Source organism: Trichophyton benhamiae (genome assembly GCF_000151125.1).
Source record: "Trichophyton benhamiae CBS 112371 chromosome Unknown contig01293.0, whole genome shotgun sequence".
NCBI lineage: Eukaryota > Fungi > Ascomycota > Eurotiomycetes > Onygenales > Arthrodermataceae > Trichophyton > Trichophyton benhamiae.
This window is the reverse complement of record NW_003315113.1, coordinates 122,502-145,064: the sequence shown is the minus strand read 5'-3', so window position 1 is coordinate 145,064 and position 22,563 is coordinate 122,502. Positions and strand designations below refer to the sequence as shown.

Below are 22,563 nucleotides of genomic sequence, written 5' to 3'. Positions count from 1 at the left end.
CTTGCTGCTGTCTACTGCAGTCTCTTTGCTGCCATCTTGCCACCTTGAGCTATAATTACCAACTCCACCATCTTCCTAGTAGATACTACTAGGTCTCTGTATCTCCTTTTATATTAATATCATCATCATCTTCTTCTTCTCTTTTATATCTCATCTTCTTCCTCTTTATATCTGTAGGTGATGTCGATGTTGTTGTTGTTGTTGTTGATATCAAGTCTCTGTGTGGCTACTTTATTTCGACGTCGTTTTATCCCAAAGCGGCTAGCCTCCTCCTTTTCCAACCTCCGGCTTTCTTTTTCTTTTCTGCTTCTTTTCTTTTTCTTCTTCTTCTTCTTCTTCCTTCTGCTTCTTCTTCTTCCATCTCAACCAGACTCAAGATAGGACAAGCACAACATCTCATCTCTCGGATCTCCGTTTCTCAGTATCTAGGGCACCAAGCGACCCTTCCATCCCCCCTCTTCAAGTCCCCAAGGAGGCAGCTTTTGCCATTCAACTTCGACATCACCGCAAAGTCCTCTCAACCAAGCGAACGATCATGTCTTCTGCTGTCAATGAACTTGCCGATACCATGGCCTCCGTCACCGTCAACGAGGCCAACGGCGCTGCCCCGGCTGCTGCCGCTGCCAACCCAGACCCGTCCGCCATCAGCGCAGACGAGGGCCGCCGTTTGTACATTGGGAACCTCGCCTATGCGACCACCGAGGGGGAACTCAAGGACTTCTTCCAGGGCTTCAGTGTGTGAGTCTCGCCCTACGTCAGGGGGCGGGCACAAGCGAGCAGGCGAGAGGAGAGCAGGCGGCAGCTACTTACACTGTGGGAATTTGCTGTGTTGTGCTCCCTCGTCTCTTTTTCCCAGCTGGTTGGGCACTTGCTCGGTCGACCGCTTGTCCGCTTGTCCGCCCGGCGCCCTCTCTACCTTGTTAAGTTTATTATTTTTCTCTCTGGCCGCCTGCTAACAGCAGTGATATAGGGAGAGCACCTCCATCCCTGTGAATCCTCGCACTGACCGCCCTGTTGGCTATGCCTTTGTCGACCTTGCCACCGCTCAGGAGGCTCAGGATGCCATTGCTGCTCTGACCGGCAAGGAAATCCTCGAGCGCAAGGTCTCCGTCCAGCTTGCTCGCAAGCCCGATGAGCAGAAGCAACTGAAGGAGCAGAAGGAGCAGAAGGACAAGGAGGCTGGTGCCAGCGGCAACGAGGGCACCAGTGGCACAGAGGGACGCAAGAGGTCCTCCAACCGTGGCCGCGGACGTGGCCGGGGTCGTGGCCGTGGCGGCCGTCTTGGTCGTGGCGGACGTGTACGTTTTTTCTACACCGGTCTTTTGTTCTACCCTCTTTGTTTCTGTACTTTTTTTCGCTTACGAGTGTTGTTATTTCTAGAAGACTGAAGATGGCCACGCTCCTGAAGGTGAGTCTGCCGAGCAGGCTGGCCTGAACGAAGTCACCAACACCGAGGGAGAGGCCCAGGAGCAAAAGGGCCGTCGTCCTCGTGTCCGCCGTGGCCCTCCAGAGGATGGCATTCCTTCCAAGACCAAGGTCATGGTTGCCAACCTCCCGTACGATCTTACTGAGGAAGGCGTAAGTCCACCAGCTCTCCATTCCAAAGGCCTGTTCTCGTGCCGTATGCTGACCCCCGAACAGTTGAAAGAGCTCTTTGCTGCCTACGAGCCAGTTTCCTCCAAGATCGCCCTCCGCCCCATCCCCCACTTCATGGTCAAGAAGCTCCAGGCCCGCGGTGAAGCCCGCAAGGGCCGTGGCTTCGGTTTCGTTACCCTTGGATCCGAGGACCTCCAGGCGAAGGCCGTCCAGGAGATGCACGGTAAGGACGTCAATGGTCGTGAGATCGCTGTCAAGGTCGCCATCGACAGCCCCGGAAAGGAAGACGAAGTCCCAGAGGGCCAGGCTGATGAACCAGCTGACGCTCCTGCTGCTGACTCTTCCGAGGCTGCCGCTGCCCCGACCACCGCTTAAAACAACACACACAAAAACACACACACACAAAAACTCACTCTTTGAGCAAAATCAGAGAGGTCCAGCAGTCTCGTGTCTACAGACTGGATGAGTCTTTGGAAGTATTCGGCATTGCTTATCTGATCAATATCCTACCTCGAAAAAAAAAAATATTATCACGCAACACACAAATAGCACTAAAAAAATTCAAAGTACCGATCCATGTTTGGCATTCTTAGCAGCTCCTTCGGGCCACCGTCAACACGGTATCCCATCGAGCCGCCTGTTTGGAAGGTCGACCACCGTATCATCTCGCTTGCGAGTTGATCAACCCGACACCTATATCCTATCCTCTCTTTCTCACTCCCCCAATGGCTGTTCCCCCAGCCGCTTTATGATGTATTTTAGACACAAAAATTTCGATTAAGGAAACGAATTTATGGATCTATTATATATCACTTGCTCGTTTTCCTTGCAGTCTTTTCTTTTATTTTTCTGATGAATTTCTCTTCTCACCCCGTAGTCCGTGTATGCTATGCGCCCGACTGTCGTGTGCGTTGCTCCTTTCGATCAAGCCACATAGTTAGCGAACGGCAGCCAAAATCCTGCAGAGACAACACGGACGGCTCCCTCGAGGATCTCCTAACTGCTAGCCGCAACTACAGCAGCCCTCTCCGGATTCTCCACGCCGCACTACGAGGGCACCAAGGCTTCCAACGGCCTTTGTCTCCGTCGGTTCGAGTGGAGTCTTCCCGTCCCACTGTGAGAGGCTGCCTGCGCGAAGAAACGGGACTCCCAAGCGCCAACCTGCAGCCAACTTACACCAACTCCAGCTTCACTCTGCCAACGCTCGCTCCTAACCGCCGTCTTCACTTATACTCCGTATTCTGATTGTGTCTGGCTCTGCCATTGAAGAGGTGTCGGTTCACCATGTCGAAGCTGTGGGAAGTCGACCCAGAGACAAGGAGTAAGGTAGTTATGCGCCCAACCTCACACTGCACGGCACACATAACACCCTTCTCCCACGCCCTTATCTACGCCATGGAATACAAAGGACTAGACTGACGGCAACACTGTTGATTGTAAAATATAGCTCCAGATCATCCAGAAAACCAACGGGAACGATCGATGTTGCGACTGTGGCGCTCCCTCCCCGCAATGGGTATGATAACCATCTCTGTCCCTTGCTGAACTCCTGGCCACCGCTGCATTTTTCCAAACGAAAGCACATACAAAGACTGCTTCTAACATGATATCTGCATTCACTGCTTCCAGGCATCACCTAAATTCGGAACGTTCATATGTCTCAATTGCGCCGGCATCCATCGCGGCCTAGGAGTCCACATCTCCTTTGTCCGCAGCATAACCATGGACGCCTTCAAACTCGCTGAGATCCAACGCATGGAGAACGGAGGCAACGAGCCCTGGAAACAGTTCTTCGACGCACATTCACTCACGCTCGCAGAGGGCCGGACCTTCGAGGACTCCACCGTGAAAGAACGGTATAGCGGCGAGGTAGGCGAGGAGTGGAAGGAGAGATTATCCGCCAAAGTCGAAGGGAGGGAATACGTGCCTGTGCCGAAGACGGAAGTTAAGAAGAAAAGCGCCACAGACAAATTGCCAGGTGGTGGGTTGTCACGGTCAAACACTACGACGCCCAGAGGGTTTGGGAATGATTCGCGAGAACCACTTTCCAGATCGAAATCTGCTACCGGGCAACTAAGCAAAAAGGAACAGAATGAGGCGTATTTTGCGAAGATGGGAGGTGTCAATGCCTCGAGATCGGAAGGCTTGCCTCCCTCTGAGGGCGGGAAGTATACCGGTTTCGGCGGAGGGATGCCAGTAGACTCATCCTCGTCAAGGTCCGGTGGTGGTGCAGGTGGGATTCCAGGATTGGATGATTTCCAATCCGATCCTGTTGCGGCGTTGACGAAGGGATTCGGATGGTTCACTACTACCGTTGGAAGGAGTGCGAAGACCGTGAACGATACATATATTCAACCCGCTGCAAAGACAGTGCGTATTCTACCTTTTTCCTTTTTCTTTTCCTAGCCACTGCTTACTGACTGTAACTTCATAGCTTGCGGAATCAGATCTCGCAGCCCAGGCTCGTCTTGCTGCTACAGAAGTCGGCCGGAACATACAGACCGGCACCCGTACAGCCGCAGACTCATTCAATCGCTTCGTAGAAGGAAGTGATGGTCCAGCTGGCGGCCCTCATCGTACAACAGGCTCTGCATCAGCTTCATCCAGAGGGTTTGAACCTGAGCGAAAAGATTTCTGGGACAGCTTTGCTGCTCTTGGAGATGAGAGGGATAGGCAAAGGCATGGTGCTGGCTCTTCCTCCGGCTCGGGAGCTATCGGCACTGGAACGATGAAGAAGAATGATTCGAACTCTATCAAGCCTACTTCCTCGTCGGTGTCAAAGGATGATGGATGGGATGATAATTGGTAGGTTAAGCGCGCTAGATATCTAGAGGGTTGGGGGATCGATGATTTGCATATAACGAACATTTTTTCTTTTTCGCTCATATATATCGGATATAATGACTACTTTTCCTTGTTCATTTCAGTTGGGCGGCTGGTTTATGCATTGATGGTGAATTCTTCTATCAAACGCTCTATATTCTTGCTACATCGTACATTTACATTTCTTAGATATCTTACAAATCCCATATATTTCCAGCATCTGCTATATCCCTCGGATCTCAGCCAATATAGCCTTCTCTCTCTGGCTGCCCATCTTCTCAAATCTATCAACGCTCATGACGAAAGTCCCTCTTCCGCCAGTAATACTCCTTAAGTGTTTCAAATATCCCACCATTTCCTTCAACGGGACTTTTGCAGATATAGTTCTAGACTGGTTTGTTGCTGATAAGGATGCCGACACACTCTGGTTGGACGAGGGCTCGAATGGATCTCTCGGAGCATATATCTTGGACACATCAACGGTGTTCGATTCCTCTGACTCCGTAGATGAGGAAGAAGAAGCGTCATCGTCAAGTGAAACGACATGTCCTCCGCGCGACGATGAGATATCATGTACTACCGAACCTAGCGCTGATTCCTGAACACTGATCGAGACATTCATGACGGGTTCCATCAGACCTGATGAAGAAGACACTTCCCTCAGCGCAGATTGAGTAGCAAGTCTTGCTGCCGCCGAAATGGCGGACGCAGTTGTCTCGGTCCCAAAGAGATGTTGTTCGAGGTCGAACCTTAGTTTCACGTAAACGCCATGAAGGGGGAATTGGTACTTTGGTCCACGGGCGAGGGCAGCCAGGCCTCCCGCAAGAAGGGCATTTTTAACTATGTCAATCGACAAATGTGCTGGAAACATATCGTCTGCCTGTTTACCTTTCTTTTCTCCTATGTTGGGCAGTTGAATAGTGATCCGGTTGCCATCCACAGTTTGTGTGTAGACATGGTCATCTCTGTTTTGCTGCGGTTCTTGCTCTTCAGCAAGGGGTTCCACAATAGCTTCGCAACCTGCCTTTCCCTTTCTCCCGGCAATTTCTTTATCGAATACCTTCGAGGTCGTTGAAGATGTCCCGGTGATGCATTCACGATACCCAATTTCAATGTTCCCCATAGACGCCTTTGCCTTGAAGTCGCCTACTAGTCTATCACGGGCAATTTCAAGATGAAGCTCACCCATGCCACTGAGCAGAGTTTGGCCAGAATCTTCATCTAGCGTAACTCGCAAACTAGGGTCTTCTCGTAAAAGGAGTGCTAGGCAAGTCTGTAGGTTCTTCTCCTCGCTGAGACTATGAGGTTCAACACTGGAGAAAAACACAGGAGGAGGAACATTGATAGGGCGCAGCTGTAATGTGTTTAAGGGCTCAGGCGGACTCTGCTTGTTTCCAGCGTATGAAATCAGTGTGTCTCCCGTCCGAGCATATTTCAACCCGACAAAGACGGCGATATGGCCAGCAGATACAGATTCTTGTTCAACAGCGTCTGAAGCGTACATCTTGAGGAGACGAGGAACTCGCTCAGAGATCTGGAGGTTTGTGTTGAATAGCAATGCATTCCTATGCAGTATCCCCGAATAAATGCGCGCATAAACAAGGACGCCTCTCTTTGCGTCACTAACGACCTTGAAAGCTAGTGCGCAAGCTTCAAGCTTTTGAAGAGATGTTGCCGGTTTTGACCTCGGGACCACTCCCTTCTTCCCCTTTTGGCTGCCTGATGAGGTTCCTACCATAGCTTTCCCTTCAAGGTATTCATTCAACCCGCATCTGACGTTATTGATGCTAATCTCTGGATCCGGCCGCTCCAATGGACTCGGAAGTAAGTTCACTACTGCATCAAGTAGCGGCTGAACACCGATATTTCTGAAGCTGGCACCTGCAAACGTGGGAATGATTTTATTTTTAATGTCTCCCAGTAGACAGCGACGGAGACTCTCGAGGATCTCTATAGGCTTGACCGCCAGATGGTCTTCGTCATGCTCCAAAAAGTTTTCCACCATAGTATCGTCATGCTCGCTCAGAAGCTCAACCAGTGCAATCCTGGCCTTTTTCAACTCGTCTGCAAATTGTCTGTCAGACTGTTCTAGGGTAGATAGGTTTGAGACAGATATCTTTTTGCCATCCCCTCCAAGTTCCCATAGCAGTCCTTGCAGGGAGATAACGTCTCCAACCCCCTGCAGTTTACCATCACCTCCCTCGAACCAGGGAATTTGACAGACTGCTGGCCACCCTCCAAGCCGGGCACCAATTTCCTTTACAGTCCTGCCAAACGCAGCGCCTTCTCGGTCCAGTTTATTGACAAAGGCGATCCTGGGGATGCCGTATGTCGATGCTTGACGCCAAACTTGCTCGGTTTGCGCTTCAACTCCAGCAACTCCATCCAGAATACAAACAGCTCCATCCAGGATTCGAAGCGACCGTAGCACCTCAAACGTAAAATCGGCATGTCCAGGGGTATCAATCAAGTTAATCGTATGGGAAACAGCTGATCTCGGTAATCCTTTCTTGTCCACATCTTCTAGGGTTAAGCTGTTGGATGATTCCTCTTGCTGCGGAGGCCAGTGGAAAGTAATTGCAGCGGACTGAATAGTGATACCTCGAGCTCTCTCCGCTGGCAGGAAATCCGTCACGGTAGAGCCATCATCCACATCACCGATTCTCCGTGTAAAACCACTATAGTATAGCATTCGTTCCGTTGTAGTTGTTTTCCCAGCATCAATATGCGCTATTATCCCAATGTTTCTTGTTCTATTGAGATCTTCCACATTCCCACCGGGCACTGCTGTCGAGTATCTCCTCGGCAGGGATGCTCGAGATAGCCATTTTGATGCACCAACTCGACAGGTCGGCAGCAAGAACCGCCTTGAGAAGGTTGTTCCTAGCGGTAACACAGCTATAGTCATACCCAATGGCTCACGGCGTTGACGCCGGCTTCCAGTCCATGTATAGGGTCGAAGGTAACAAGTCTTGAAAGCAAGTCAGGTTAGTTACCCGTAACTAACTACCGCGTCAATTGAGGTCGAAATCCTCCCTGGCTATATCATAATATCACCGGATAAATAGAACAGCACTTAATCCTTCAATATCAATGCATCCATATTGTATTCTTTAAGTGACGATATTTTGCAGTTCGCGATGATTGATAGCCATCTGACTAGGGCGGCGAACCTGGACCAACCACGCACTTTTCTCCAACGCCGCGAACTGCATAACTAGTTAGTTAACCAACCAACTGAACATCCAGCTCCAGATCAACTTCTGACCTGCGGTTTGATCCCAAGTCTCTGCAGAAAAAAGGGCAAACGAGGCTTTCGCCGTATACACTCTCATCCGAAAGTGCAAAGACTTGTTCTTCGACAGCGTGACTGCCTGATTCCCTGGCCCCGAGTCGTTCGCGACACTTATCCAACGCCCACTACTCCACCTTGAACAGTCCAGCAACTGCCAGCATGGACTACTCCTCGATAACTAACGATCCTGATCCTACCGACTCGTCACCATGGGGTTCTACCTCTCCACGAGCTGCACGGCCATTTTCTGCCAGCAGTGACGTCCCTCCAGCGTTCCCCTCGCAGCATCAATCGCCCTATACCACCGACCAAGAAGGACCATACCAGCACAACGGCGAAGGCGGCGAGAGAGTTCACTCTCCCGGTGTATCGGATCATCCTGCGGATTCTCATCCTGTAGGTTCTCCAGAGGCACAAGCAGCATACCGGCATGACAGCCAACATCAGCAGGAGTACAGGCAGCAACAGCAACGATCGCAGGCTCCATCGAGATATCAAACCGGAGCTCGACAGCAGGCTAGGCCAAATGCACCTAAGTATAAACTACAGGCTAAGGTTACGGCACTGGAACGCACAGGGAAGAGAGACCCTGTAATTCGATTTGATGTTCACGTATGTTACCCTCCGAGCGGTAGCTTGATTATCGTGAAGTTGCCATGACTGACCACTCCATCTTTAATAGACGAATATCCCTAAGTTCCGAACTACACAGTTCCGAGATGTCCGGAGAACTCACTCTGAATTTATCAAGCTTGGAGATCACCTAATATCGTCTAATCCAGAGGCGTTGGTGCCTGCTGTCCCCCCTCCGCTTACTCCCGCTGGCGCTGGTACCGAAGAAGACGAGGTACGCGTTAAGGCTTCGATGCAACGATGGCTCAACTATGTATGCAGCAATGATGTTTTAATGGTCGATGACGAAATGATTCTTTTCGTCGAGAGCGATTCTGGGTACAGCCCCGTTGTCCGGATGAAGCAGCCTGCCACCGGCGTACGACGGAAGGTTCTAAAGCAATTTGCACCACCTCCTGATGATACACCAGAGCTGCACGATGCACGTCCAGTGGTAAAGCTGTTCTACCTTGGGACCATGGAGGCTGGTCAGAAGGTAGACCGGGTAGTAAAGGCTAGAAGAGGTACGGAACTTCGAGATGAAAATCACCAATTATTTATACAACGCTAACCACTATGAGAATAGCACTTGCTCTTGCGGAGTCTGACCTTGGAGTCAAACTTGGACAAATGCATGTTCAAGAGACCCATGCTGGGCTTGCCAATGCCTACAAGAAGCTCGGCAAAATTATTCAAACCACCGGAGACTACCATGCTGCTCAGGGAACCGCTGAAGCCACCACTCTAGGCGATCCTCTGAACTACCACTCGTCGGACGCTTTCATTGTGAAGGAAACACTAACGAATCGGCATATCCTACTTCGTGAATTGATTCAGGCGCAGCAAACGGCTAGCAGTAAGCGAGCCGCAGCAGACCGCCTGAAAGCCAGCACCTCCGTACGCCCTGATAAGGTGGACGAAGCCATAAGCGCCCTAGATGATGCTCGAGGCCACGAGGAATACTTATTAAAGAAAACCCAGCGGGTTACTAACAACCTCCTACAGGAGAAGCGCCGCTGGTTCAATCGGACCGCAAACGATCTACTACTCAGTCTCCGCGAATATACTCTCCGAGAGATCGAGGCTGAACGCAGAACCTTGAGCACGCTAGAGAGTGTTCGTGCAGATATCCGCTCCATTGATTCTTCCGGAGGTTTGAGTCGTTTAGGCCGTGAGTCCCACCCAGCTGCTAGACGAGCAAGCCTGGCTTCTAGCCAGGGCCCGAAGGGAGATGCATGGAGCGGTGTCGCTCGTCGTGGGGACAGTCTAAGCAGGAGTATCAGCGGAAGTTTCGTGGCTCCGGTGCCAGAGGTTGATGATGACGTAAATGGAACTATCCACGGAACAGGCAGAAGATCCCGCAGCGGAACCATCATGGAGGAAGATGACGACCGAGTCGATGCTAAAAATGCTGCCAGTCGACTGGCTGCCAGTACGTTTTAGATAACGGCTTAAAAAAAACACTGCTTGTCTATAGGTCCCGACATAGCTACTATGTGCTATTATTGTACTAGCTGGCGCAAATAGTTTAATTGCAAGTTTTTTATACATCTTCTGCGGATGTGATGAGTGATGAATCCGGCTGCTATTTTGAGCATCGTATTATGGGACATATTTCCAAACAGCTCCAACCACGCATCGACCAATCCAAAGGCAACGACGTCCCACCAAAAATAGTTTCTCAGGAAGCATTTCCAGCTGCAGGCTCCTCATCATCTTCTGTATACCTCTTCAGCCCGTCATTCGGAACGTCAAACCACACAGCCTTTTCTCCTAGGAAGATATGATCGGTGGGCTTCATGAGCTCCCCCTTAACACTCCAGTCGTCGAAGGAGCCAGGGCTTATGGAGACACTCTCCGGTCTCTCGTCCAGCTCGTATGTCAAAGTCGAGCCACAATCGCCACAGAAACCCCTCTTAGCAAAGTTCGAGGACCGGAAATATTTAGGAGGCTCGTTCAGCCATGTTATCGAGCTCCGAGGAAATCTGGCGAAAGTTGCATAGGGAGCCCCGGATATCTTGCGGCAGGTGATGCAGAAGCAATTGGACATGTATTTTGGCAGTGCAGTCGAAGTGTAGCGTATCTTTTTGCAGCAACAGCCGCCCTGCAGTACTATGGGTGAAGATGCCATTGTATTTTATTTTATTTTATTTTATTATCCCAGACTGAGTATGACCTTGATTCCTAACTCCTGCTTTTCACGGAATGACCGGGGTAATAGTTATTCATGCCAATTTATCAAGTCTTTAGTTTGGTGGGATTTTAAGTCAACTACTCCGTACAGAGTCTGCAGTTGATTGTTGAGAATACGAGATCCCGCCTGGATTTTCTAACAAACTGACTCCAGGATTAATAATACACCTGTTTCTTGAGCCCTTGTTCGCTAGTTATCCATTAGTTACCTGTTTTCCTGGCATTGGCGCTTCTATATAGCTGAAGCTGAGTGTCACTGCTATACATCGAGAAATATATGACTTCACCTGGGATAATATTAATCGAGTGTACTCCGTACACCTAGTGATAATACCTATTAGTTACTCTCCCCTGAGACACACATAATTAGTCAGTGCCTGTGACGCGCGTCTTGGCCCCCAAATCTCGAGCAGACTTGGTCCCCAGTCCACGTAGTTAGTTAGTTGGTTACTCCGGACGCGCATTATTGTTACCTTCTGACCGAAAAGGGCTTTATACATGATGCTCTCCGGGCCTAAGTAGGCAGTTCTGCCGGCCGTTGGGAGCCCTGGCTACAACTGCTCCTTGATAGACATGAAATGCAGGGTCTCGAGTGGCAGCCTGCGATGTCTATCCGTTCAGCCCCGCTGATAGTTAGTTAAGTGGAGAGGATGCCAAGAGAACTGAGGCTCCAGCTGCTTAGCTATCTCCGCGAAGAAGGTTCAACGACAAACCCTGTAGCCGCCGGAATTCTCAATCTTAGATGGGGGCATTGAAATATCTCGCCCATAACAATGCATTAGAAAAATCTTATGGAGTATCCAAATACTCCTTATTGAAGCCAGTTGGTACGTCAGCTAGCTAATTATTCGACAAACCAACTACTGTTAGTTATTACATGGGATATAGATGGACGATGTAGCTATTCAGGAGCTTTAGGCAGCTGTCTCATGTATAGGTTAGCTGCCTGTCGGTTACTTAGTTAGTAGCTGGTGTTTCCGAATCCTCACAAGGATCTTGCATAACTGTTGGATATTATTGCTTTTTACATGACAGCGGCTATATGCATCAAATAACCGTGACTCACCTAACTAGAGAACAGGGAAGGATTTCACCTGGAATACTGTTGTGAGGTGGCTAGATATTATTGGGTAGAGTAAGTAGCGAGTTGGACCATTTTTACCAGGTAGATACATGGTTTGAGCTAACGAACATATAAAAGTGGTTAGCAGTGGCCTGTTTGCACAGGGGTTGTATTAGGGAGTGTCTGGACTAATATATTGCTGCTTAAATTGGCTGGCTATCGATAGACAGAAAAGAAGCGTAAGGGGTGTTGGGTACCTATGCACCGAGAAGTTTCACTTAACGCCTTTCATACATGTTGGATGCTGAGAAGGCCTAGCTGTATGCCTCCGCCGCAAGAACCCCTGCTAGTGACTAAGCGTTGCTGGACATAGTTAACTATATAAGTCACCTCAACCACCCACAATGCTCCTGCCTGATATCCAAGCACAACAAACAACTACTATCAATCCACACTTTTCCAATATCAGTCCCTATCTTGCAGAATCCCTTCGTTGTAATAATGGCTTCACGTCCACTGTATCTTGTGGCTTTCCGAGGAGCTCCTTCGCAGCGAAAGCATTTCGCTATATTCCTTCCTAACGAAGGCGAAACTGAAAAAGGCACAGTCATCCATGTTGTCGGTGCCCCAATGGCCGGATACCAACACGAGTTCAAGCGGAATTACAACCCTTTCATGAGCAAAACATTTCATGCCGTCGTCCAGATTGGACAAATTGACAAGTCCCATATTGCCTATCCCCAAGGCGACAACTTTGAAAAAAGCGACACACCAATGGGGGATCTCGAAGTGACGGCTTCTCGGGTCCGACCACCTCCAATCAGTCAAAACTTCTTAGCTCCAGTCGATGGCGTACGTATATCCTTTTCAGTATCACCTCAGCTGTTACATTGTACTCTGGTTAACAAGTAACGCAGGTGACCAACAAGCGATGCCAAGAGTGGACTGTAGAGTTCGTTGACAAGCTCATCGAGAAAAACTACATTGATGCTCAAGCTCGAGAGATCGTGCAGGCTCACCGTGATCCCCCAAATCACGGTGTTGGCCTACAGCCAGTCGGCCAAGGACGCGGAGCCGCATGATAGCTAGCAGAGGGAGTGGCAGGGACCCCATTATCATTACCCAAGGGGCTAGGGGCTAGTTAGCAGGAGGGTGGTAGGAGGATAAGCTACGGTTGGGTGGCTAGAAGAGTAGGGGAAGGGCCTTGTATTCAATGACCTAGAACCTAGCTTGTGACGATACATTAGAAAACATAAATATTAAGCATAAAGGACAACTGCATCTGAAACATAATCATAGCTTATAAAGTAATATACTGTAAATATTGTCTAGCACCTAGATGGCCCCCATGAAGTGTGTATATTCAGCAAATATAAGATGCTCATCATGGTAGGGAGTTAAAAATTTTGACATCCACTTTTTTCTCCATTCACTATCATAATGAGAGGTATAGCAGGCTTTACACCACTCCCAATACTCTGGATACCAGCCGGATTGTTCCCAGTCTATTAGTGCGAGAATTTTAGGAGAGCTGCCTCGGGATATAATAATGTTGCGACCATGAATATCTGCATGTGTAAACTTGATAGTCGCATCATCAGGTAGGTATGGCCTATAGGGATCAACATAGTCGCTAGGGACAGAGAGCCCGATAAGTGGTAAAGAGGATATCCAGTCATGGAACTGTCGAAGATTTTTGAACGGTCCTCCGAGTGGGTGAGTTAAAAAGATATAATCACGAACATTTCGTCGATTAATAGATCCTAAAGTACCCGGTTCATGATAAGCATAGACAAAACCAATGATTGAAGAAAAAACTTACCAATAAACGGGCCACAAGTGTCATCGTACTGTAACTCCCGTAGGGATGTTATGATTCCATGGAGATCATGGCAGATAGATATTTTATCTTTCTCAGCCATGTCATCCCACCTGTCAGCTAGGGTATCCCCACGTACGAGTTGCATGTAGATAAACACAATCCCGTTACGGACTCGCCAACCAAACAGTTCCGGAACGGGCACCTTGTCACCGAACAATTCCTTCATTGCCCACATACATTGGGCTTCGGCAATTGTAATACGCTTGCCGAACTTCACGAGCAGCCCAAGATGGTCGAAAATAACGGGAGGTGGATCATAAAACGTTTTATGAGGGTAATTTGACATCCCCATAACTTCATCTGGTGTTGGGAGGTTCTCGTTCATTTTAAAGAAGGATGATCCACGAAAGTCCACTGTGTTCATCTCATCGCTGGGCAGCTGAGAAAGCAGAAGTTTCGGTTTGATTCGAGTTTCTGTCCGTTTTGTGTCCAAAGTGCTCAGATTAGAATCCTCTATTCGTGATGGAGCCATTGTTTCCAGACACAGAGGACGTTGCTTATAGCTTCAGGCTATGCAAAGGCGTGTTCCAATTTATTCCCTCTAGCTAACTACTTGAGGCTCGGTGCACGAAACGGTACCTGATGGAAACCGGGCAGAAGGAAGGACAATGGGCGTGCAAAAAGCCACTGGATATGGTTGACTATGGCTGGAACACCCTCCAAGAACAACCCTAGTCAACTCAAGATTCTCAATATGATAGCTTTCTTTGCCAAAGAATTTCCCTTATTGTCATTATTGTGTTGTTGTGTTGTTTGCTGTGTTGTTAGTGTTTCTTTGACATTTGACGTTCAACGAAGGCTTTTTATAGCACGCGGCCTAGTTCTATCACGTGACATGTAACTGGGACCGAAACTAACTAGGCGGCTTTGAAGCTTCAACTATCAAACTTGAACGAAAAAGAGGAAAAGGCGAAGTGAGGAAGCAAACGCCGCGACAGCCAGCTCCGGAGGGTTCCTTACGACGGCGAAGAGCCCTTTTCCTAGCTTGTATACCCCCGTGGATGACCGTAAGAAGGTATGAAAGTATCATGGACATTCCACTCGACTACCGTACAGATAGCTAACGTGGATACCGTTGCTTCAGTTCTCAGGCAAAGACTTCTCCGCCCCTACTGGCTCGACAGGCGCAGAGCGCAGGAAGCCCATCATGGCTCCTGTTGCAGGCAACAAGCGGAAGAGAGGCGATAGAAGTTGGTCTGGCGACTCGTCGAACGATAGCCCTAGGCCTTCTCCGCATCGCCCAAGTAACCTGAATCTGGCGCAGCAGCAACAACAGCAGCAAGGCAGAGATGGCCAGGAGGGCCGTGGAAGAGGTGGCCGGAGGTCTAGTCGTGGAGGCCGAAATACAAGGAGAGGTAGCGATAGCGCACATGTTCAGCACCAGCCGCAGCAGCACCAGCACCAGCAGCAACACCATCAGTTGCGTGAAAGTCCTGTCTCTGCGAAACCTGTCCCCGCACCAAATAGCAGCGAATCTGAACCGGCCAAACCCAATGGTGTCTCAGCCATCCAACCTTCTACAGTTCCAGCAGAACTACCGCAACAGGCCATTGTTACAAAGACCTCCTCCTACTGCTACGAATATGTTTCGCCCGAGAGTATGGCAAACTGGGCTGGAATTGGACAGCCAGCCATCATAGAAATCGGCACGAAAGCTCGAACGGAGGGTGATTCTCTTACTCTGTCGTCAGTATTCCAAGAGCTTGTGCAGTTAGCTCTCGAGGGCCGTGTGCCTCCTCAAGATCTTGGGAGCACGGTACGGGCGATTATCGGAAATACCGAGACTACCGACTCAGCTCTTGATCCACGCACAATATTCCTCGACACACTCTCCATTCTGACCGAAAGTGAGCCTTCTAACCCTAACCTCCGCCCTTTTCTATTCTCAACTGGTATCCCCTCCGAGACAATGCGACTTCAGTTGGAAACTCCACTTCTTCAATCCCTCGGCTTGATTCGTGATACTTTTGCCCGCATGGGAATCAGAAAACAGACCAACCTCTTATATCGACAGTCAAACTATAACCTATTACGAGAAGAGTCTGAAGGATACTCGAAGCTCTTAACGGAGCTCTTTACCACGAGCAACAATGAGCCTCCTTCCAGCGAGGTGGTCGAAGATACTTTCGAACGGGTAAAGGCAATGATAGGTGCTTTTGACATGGACGTTGGAAGGGCTCTTGATGTCACTCTGGACGTATTCGCTGCTGTTCTAGTCAAACAATATCGGTTCTGTGTCAAATTCCTAAGGGCAAGCTCATGGTGGCCAAAGGAAGATGGTATAGGTGGACATAATTCAATGTCTGGCTTACCCCGATGGGCATTGCCTGGGTCTCCTGGGTGGTCAACTACTGATGAGGAAAGAGCCGAGATGCTGCGACTAAATGAAACCCGAGATCAAGAATTCTGGGATAGGGTAAGGGAAATCGGCATACGTGCCTTTTTTGAGCTCGGCCGGCAACCCATTTCGGAGGAAGAACAGCGCAAGTGCATATCTGCGGCTGAAGGAGACACCGTTAATGATAGCGGCGAAACAAAAAAGTGGATTGAACAAACAGGCACGCTTCCACCCAGAGGGAATCGAGTGGCGGCGCAACTTCTCGGCTTTAAACTCCGATATTACTCTTCTGATGCACGAAACCCATCTGATGTTCTTCCCGACAACTTAATATACCTTGCAGCACTTCTAATTAAAGTTGGGTTTATCTCCCTGCGCGACCTATACCCCCATCTTTGGCGCCCAGATGAATCCATGGACGCTTTGAAGGAAGAAAAGATGAAGGAAAAGGCGGAAAGGGAGGCGGCGTCTCGTCATGGCGGAGCCGTCAATGCCTTAATGACTGCCGGTGCGCTGATTGATGACACTGTGCCCCCTCCTCCCCGAATCAGAGAACCCGATGCCAGATCTGCCACTCCATCCCGAGACCAGGATCATGACCAGGATAAATCCGCGGCTCCCAAGGTTGAGGACAAAGAACAGTTACCTGAACCAGCTGATCAGAAGGTTCTTCTCCTGAAAAGTTTACTCGCTATTGGTGCTCTTCCAGAGTCATTATACATACTAGGGAAGTTTCCGTGGTTGCTTGATGCCTACCCTGAACTTCTTGAGTTCATCCACCGCATTATTCACCACTGTTTAAACAAGGTGTATAACAATGTTCGACCATTAGCTGAACAAGATGAACTGAAGGCCCGCAAAAAGATTGTCAGCACTGATCAATCTACTACGCTATCAGGAAAAGTTCGACTTGGAGATCAACCCCCTCGGCGTATCCTCCGTTGGGCACAGTTAGACAAAGAAGATACTAATGATGGCACCGATTACCGATTCTACTGGGATGATTGGGCTGATAATATCCCAATTTGCCAGTCTGTTGACGACGTTATCGCTCTCTGTGGATCGTTTTTGAACCTATCCGGGGTAAAGATTGGAAACGATCCCAGCTTACTCACAAAATTGGCTCGCATCGGTAACCACAGCATGAAGAATGATCCATCTGAATCTAATATTTCACGCTGGAGAGACCTCTGCAAACGCCTTCTTGTCCCAGCTCTCAGTTTAACCAAAGTTAACCCTGGAGTGGTTAATGAAATATTCGAGCTACTGCAAAATTTCCCTCAAGATGTCCGATTTTCGATATATGCGGAATGGAATATTGGACAAACATCCAGATCACCAGATATAAAATCGGCGTTTGACCTAGCCCGCGCCCAAACGAAGGACTCCTTGAAACGCTTAAGCAAGACAAATCTACGGCCAATGGCTAGGACACTGGCTAAAATTGCATATGCCAACCCTGGAGTAGTGATCAATGTTGCCATCAGTCAAATCGAGTCCTACGAGAATTTGATTGAAGTTATAGTCGAATGCGCACGTTATTTCACATTCCTCGGGTACGATGTTTTAACCTGGGCATTGGTCAATTCCTTAGGGCAAAAGGGAAGAAGCAGAATGCAGGCCAGTGGACTGTTAGCTAGCCGCTGGCTTAATTCCCTGGCAACCTTCGCTGGCAGAGTCTTCAAACGATACTCCAGCATTATGAACCCTATTCCCGTCCTACAGTATGTCAGTGACCAGTTGCGCCAGAATAATTCCACCGACCTCCTTGTCCTTGAACAGCTTATTAGTTCAATGGGTGGCATTGTTACTGATAACAGCTTTAACGATGCTCAGCTCCAAGCTATGGCTGGAGGAAATGTCTTACAATCCCAAACAATGCTGCAGCTACTGGATAAACGACATGAGTCCAAGACAACTTCAAAGCGGCTCATGAAATCGTTATCTGATTCCAATTTGGCCGGATTGCTTCTTGTGGCAATGGCACAGGAAAGAGTAACCTGTATCTTCAAGGAGTCCGAATCCGATGCGGAATTGAAGCTACTCGGTAACATATTCGATGAGACTCATCGTGTGCTGACACAATATCTGGATCTCCTCCGATCCAACTTTACCGTCGATGAATTCAACTCTTATGTACCGGACGTTGTGGCTCTGATTAGTGAATTTGGAATACAGCCCGAAGTGGCATTCTGGATATCACGTCCAAGCATTGCTCAGCGTATCGCCGATGCAAGCAAACAGATCCAGGAAGTGATGGCGAAGAAATCGGAGGTAGAGGCTCCAGCTCCTGAAACAAGCCTTAACGACGACGTTGAAATGGGCGAAGATAAAGAGGCTTGTGAGCCAGTGGCAGAGCAAGGAGATGCAATGGCTGTGGATAACCAAGCGTCGTTTGACGAGGGTAAAGCTCTGCCGGGATCTACCTCGCCAGATCCTATCAACTCAGAGAAAGCCTCCAGCCCAGTTTCGCCTTTCAACCCAGTTGTTCAAGAACTGATGGATCAAATGAAATCATCTGTTCCTGAATCGTTCTGGGACGTTGTTGGCTTACCATTTTATATTACATTCTGGCAGCTCTCTCTGTACGACATCTATGTGCCCCAAAAGTCTTATGAGGACGAAACGGAACGCCTAAAGAAACGAGTTATCGCTATTTCACACGACAGGTCGGACATGAGCTCGGCTGGCGTTCAGCGCAAGGAGAGAGAGAAGAGGCAAATTAATGAACTTCATGACCAAATATTGGACGAGAACAAGCGTCATATCCGAGCCTACGGACAAACTCGTGCGAGGTTACAGAAGGAAAAGGGCCAATGGTTTGTTGGAATGCGCGTTAAACACGAAGCTTTGAATATTGCTCTCATGCAGCAATGTTTCCTTCCCCGTACCTTACTCTCTCCTATTGATGCTCTTTACAGTTTCAAAATGCTCAAATATCTTCACTCGTCCGGCACTCCTAATTTCCGAACAGTGGGCCTATTGGATCAGCTCTTCAGGGATCAACGATTGACTAGCATTATATTCCAGTGTACAGCAAAGGAAGCGGACAATTTTGGACGCTTCCTTCTCGAAATTTTACGTGATCTCAGCAGATGGCATGCAGACAAAGCTGTGTACGAAAAAGAGGCCTTCGGAACTAAGCGTGACCTCCCTGGTTTTGCTAGAACGATGGATCCTGAAGGAAAACCTACAACTTTCCTAGACTATGAGGACTTCCGACGGATTTTGTATAAATGGCACCGACAACTGAGTGCATCTCTCAAAACTTGCTTGACTGGAGGCGAGTATATGCACATTCGAAATGCAATTAGCATTTTGAAAGCTGTGATTCAATATTTCCCAGCTGTCAACTGGATTGGTCGTGATATGCAAACATGCGTGACTGCACTGACAAATTCTGATCCCCGGGATGATATCAAAATCCCATCGGCAACCCTCGTTGGAGATTTGAGTAGGAGAGAGAAGAAATGGCTGCTTCCACAAGCCTTCACAATCTTGAATCCGGGTGCCACAACTGGAGAATCCAGCAATACGCCAAAGAATGAAACTGCTGGACAGGAAGACCGGGTCGCTGGCGGTAAGCCACAGACACCACAGCCGCAATCAACTACTTCCAAGCCCCTTAATGCCAACGCACCTGAGTTTCAACCTTCTGCTGCAACCATCAAGTGAGTCGATCCTACCTACCATATATATATCCTTTGGCGAACAGCTTCTGATGACCTATAGAACAAATGGCACCACGGCTACTCCTAGCACTGGCCGGTTAGAGGTTGAAGATGGAGAGATTGAGGACGCAAAAAAGGAAGAGGTAAAAGCCACGGAAGATTCCTCCAAAACTGAGCCTTCGAACCCTGCTACTCCAACACCCACGCCGGGTATCCAAACAAGCACATTGGATGATGAGACGGCCACCCAATACCACGATAAACCTCAAGCTACGGAGGTACCCGAGCCCGAGGATGCTCAGATCGACCGCAGTAGTACGCCCATTGCCAGTAGAGATGGAACTCGTGGCCAGGACGCAGGTAATGACCTATCTCCACAAACCGGCTCCGGCGCTGGAACCCGGACGCCGTCGGAATCGTCGCATCCATCCAGTTCCTCAAGACGAATGGACTTCGATCGACATGGAGCTAGCAACTCAGGGCTTCGACCACCTGCTAATCTTCCAAGTAAACCTGATCTTCCGCGGCAGTATCGACATTCTGACCTGAGAGGCCCGGGAATGCGATCGAGTGAACCATCAGGCGACCGACGAGAACGAGATACGCGGGATTATAAGTATTCTGAACACGGTCGCCTTTCCAGATATGGCCCTCATGACCATGAGAGATTAGTTGAACATCCTAGCATGGTTGAGCCTCGTGGTTTTGGTCGGCTTTCGGAGAAGGAAATGGCACACAGGCCATACCCAGAAGACCATCTCGGGCGGCCACCTCACATGCGAGAACACACAGGCCCTCGAGATCAAGAATGGAGAGAACGACATAGCCGCGGGAGGCTTAATCCTCCAGACAATCTTAGTCAACGACCAGACCATCCCCGATCATTGAGGGATGACATGAACATGCAACATCCGCATGAATACCCGCACCGCCCTGGACGGCCATCAAGGGAAGACCGAAGGCCCCCACCACATGGTCATGGCTCGCGCCCTCCAACTCCATCACAGCAAGACGATCAACGACCTTCTTCATCTCGAATGGACAGGCATGATGATCGTGATAATAGAAGTATGCGTCTTGCACCACAAGGCCCTGCTCGACATGACGATCTACCTAGCGGACCTCGTGGAACTCGTGCTCCGCATGGGAGCATGTCGGACAGCCGTCCACCCCAGGAGTACCAGCGAGACGGGAGGATGGGGCACCTACCGCCTCCAGACCCAAGCTACGGCCGCCTAAATCAAGACTCACGATTCCCATCCGGGCGTTCTGGTGATAGCTTCGAGCGTAACACTGATATTCCATCGGGCCCAAGAAGGAACAACCAGCCTGGCCGCGGTGGCAGAGCAGTGTCTGCCGCAGGGCATCATCCCTCTAGTTCATCAGCCAATGCCGATCGGCAGCCCCCTACTGGGCCAGCAGGCTGGACCGGACAACGGGGCCAATCCCACCAGGACCGCTCCTCTCAGGGAACCGGCGCTCAGGAAGACTCCAACGTGAATATCAACAACATGGATACGTCCGGAATTCACCCTGACCGGCTGAAGGCCATGCAAGACCCGAACGACCAAGGAGGCAGACCCGGTGCACCACCCTCTCAACAACAGAATCTACCTCCTTTAGCACCGCCATCAGGACCTAGGGGTGGTGCCCATGGCCCACCAAGTTCGTCCCCAACCACTCGTGGCCGCCCTTCCGCAGCAGCTCTGAGCGGTGAAGGCGGCCGGGGAGACAAGAGATTCGCTGGACTTAACAACATGCTGCAACAATCGTCCGGGCCAGGCGGTGATAAATCTGGACAAGGCCCCATGAGCAGAGGCAGGATGTCGAATAGACAAACCGGTTCTACCAGTGGTCCATCGCCTCAATCAACCAGACCTCAGCCTCCAAATGATGTAGGCCCTGCTGGCGGCAGCACAGGAAAATCAGAGTTATTCCCAGCACGATCTAACGGTCCTCCACCGACACCAGAAGAGGAGAGTCGCAGACCTGGTCGGTCCAGCCGTCGAAGCGAGATCGTAGACGAAGCATCCAGCTCTCGACGGTCTTCGCATTCGAATACTCCTCTGGATCGTCCCATGGATCGTTCAATGGAAAGGCCCAGTGACCGTGTTGAAAGAGATCGTGAACGCCGAGCTGGCGAAGAGAGTTCAAGAACCAGAGACACCAAAAAGGATGACCGCCGGGAACGACCACGAGAGCGCGATCGTGACCGTGATAGAGGCCGGGTTGATGAAGTTGCCGAACGTGATGACGCCAGGGCTTCCCGAGACTCCTCTACCCGTCGCAGCGTTCACAGCTCAGGCGGTAACACTGCCGAGGTGACACCAACTACCAACCGCCGGAGAGACAGACGCGAACGTGATGATGGACGTGGCTCTGGAAGCGGTGGCGGCAGCAGTGGTGCTGCTGGTAAAGGGATTCCACTACCTCCACCGCCTCCTCCACTTCCAGGAGATAGACCTCTTGACAGATGGGGTGGTGCCGGCCCTGGCCGAAGTGATGATAGGCCCCGAGATCGTGGCGATCGCGACCGTGAGAGAGGAGGAGGAGGAGGAGGAGGAGATCGAGACAAAGAGCGAGATCGCAGCGATAGGGGCCGAGATCGTGACAGGGACCGCGGACGGGACAGGAGAGACGGTCCAAATGTAGGGCCAGATGGGCGCGGACCGCCTCTAACCCCTACCGGCGGCCTAGGGGGCGGTGCTGGCAATACCGGCCACAACACCTGGCCTCGTAAAAGAGGCAGACCACACGGAATGGGAGGAGACGAAACCCATGAACATTCGCCAAACATGGGCGGTCCTATGAGACCGGGTCCAGGAAGTGACATGAAGCGGCAGAGACGCTGACGATATATTGATTGATTAAAGCAAAAACATGAACCAATCCACCTACCATCAACTATCACCTTCACCTTAAAGCCTGATGACCACTCTACATTTTCTTTTTCTTTCTCTTTTTCCTTTTTTCCCCTCCATTCCCGACATCACTACTCTACTGTTCCATTGCATTTATTTCCTTTTCTTCTTCCTGTTCTCTTTCATGTGTGTTGATAGCTGGGAAAACGGATAACTTAGGGGGCCATGC

General features: G+C 49.9%; 9 protein-coding genes across 9 annotated transcripts; 5 read left to right on the top strand and 4 right to left on the bottom strand.

Annotated features, from left to right (window-relative positions):
- Positions 1-143: 143 nt before the first annotated feature.
- Positions 144-361, bottom strand: ARB_03995 (uncharacterized protein; the record flags this gene model as incomplete). Its single annotated transcript, XM_003017073.1, has 2 exons — positions 144-226; positions 283-361. 2 exons carry the CDS (start codon positions 359-361, stop codon positions 144-146), a joined length of 162 nt encoding a protein of 53 aa, XP_003017119.1.
- A 174-nt stretch (positions 362-535) lies between these two features.
- Positions 536-1,971, top strand: ARB_03994 (uncharacterized protein; the record flags this gene model as incomplete). The annotated part of the gene is made up of 4 exons (XM_003017072.1): positions 536-738; positions 781-924; positions 971-1,298; positions 1,381-1,971. 4 exons carry the CDS (start codon positions 536-538, stop codon positions 1,969-1,971), a joined length of 1,266 nt encoding a protein of 421 aa, XP_003017118.1.
- A 1,347-nt stretch (positions 1,972-3,318) lies between these two features.
- On the top strand, positions 3,319-4,405 carry ARB_03993 (uncharacterized protein; the record flags this gene model as incomplete). The annotated part of the gene is made up of 2 exons (XM_003017071.1): positions 3,319-3,966; positions 4,031-4,405. The coding sequence occupies 2 exons, from the start codon at positions 3,319-3,321 to the stop codon at positions 4,403-4,405; spliced, it is 1,023 nt and encodes a 340-aa protein (XP_003017117.1).
- Positions 4,406-4,642: 237 nt separating this feature from the next.
- ARB_03992 (uncharacterized protein) lies at positions 4,643-7,327 on the bottom strand (the record flags this gene model as incomplete). The annotated part of the gene is made up of 1 exon (XM_003017070.1): positions 4,643-7,327. The coding sequence occupies one exon, from the start codon at positions 7,325-7,327 to the stop codon at positions 4,643-4,645; it is 2,685 nt and encodes an 894-aa protein (XP_003017116.1).
- A 546-nt stretch (positions 7,328-7,873) lies between these two features.
- Positions 7,874-9,769, top strand: ARB_03991 (uncharacterized protein; the record flags this gene model as incomplete). Its single annotated transcript, XM_003017069.1, has 3 exons — positions 7,874-8,326; positions 8,397-8,850; positions 8,913-9,769. The coding sequence occupies 3 exons, from the start codon at positions 7,874-7,876 to the stop codon at positions 9,767-9,769; spliced, it is 1,764 nt and encodes a 587-aa protein (XP_003017115.1).
- A 238-nt stretch (positions 9,770-10,007) lies between these two features.
- ARB_03990 (DUF636 domain protein) lies at positions 10,008-10,376 on the bottom strand (the record flags this gene model as incomplete). The annotated part of the gene is made up of 1 exon (XM_003017068.1): positions 10,008-10,376. One exon carries the CDS (start codon positions 10,374-10,376, stop codon positions 10,008-10,010), a length of 369 nt encoding a protein of 122 aa, XP_003017114.1.
- A 1,707-nt stretch (positions 10,377-12,083) lies between these two features.
- On the top strand, positions 12,084-12,664 carry ARB_03989 (uncharacterized protein; the record flags this gene model as incomplete). The annotated part of the gene is made up of 2 exons (XM_003017067.1): positions 12,084-12,434; positions 12,500-12,664. 2 exons carry the CDS (start codon positions 12,084-12,086, stop codon positions 12,662-12,664), a joined length of 516 nt encoding a protein of 171 aa, XP_003017113.1.
- Positions 12,665-12,917: 253 nt separating this feature from the next.
- On the bottom strand, positions 12,918-13,936 carry ARB_03988 (uncharacterized protein; the record flags this gene model as incomplete). Its single annotated transcript, XM_003017066.1, has 2 exons — positions 12,918-13,345; positions 13,405-13,936. 2 exons carry the CDS (start codon positions 13,934-13,936, stop codon positions 12,918-12,920), a joined length of 960 nt encoding a protein of 319 aa, XP_003017112.1.
- Positions 13,937-14,611: 675 nt separating this feature from the next.
- ARB_03987 (uncharacterized protein) lies at positions 14,612-22,325 on the top strand (the record flags this gene model as incomplete). Its single annotated transcript, XM_003017065.1, has 2 exons — positions 14,612-19,473; positions 19,535-22,325. The coding sequence occupies 2 exons, from the start codon at positions 14,612-14,614 to the stop codon at positions 22,323-22,325; spliced, it is 7,653 nt and encodes a 2,550-aa protein (XP_003017111.1).
- Positions 22,326-22,563: the final 238 nt, after the last annotated feature.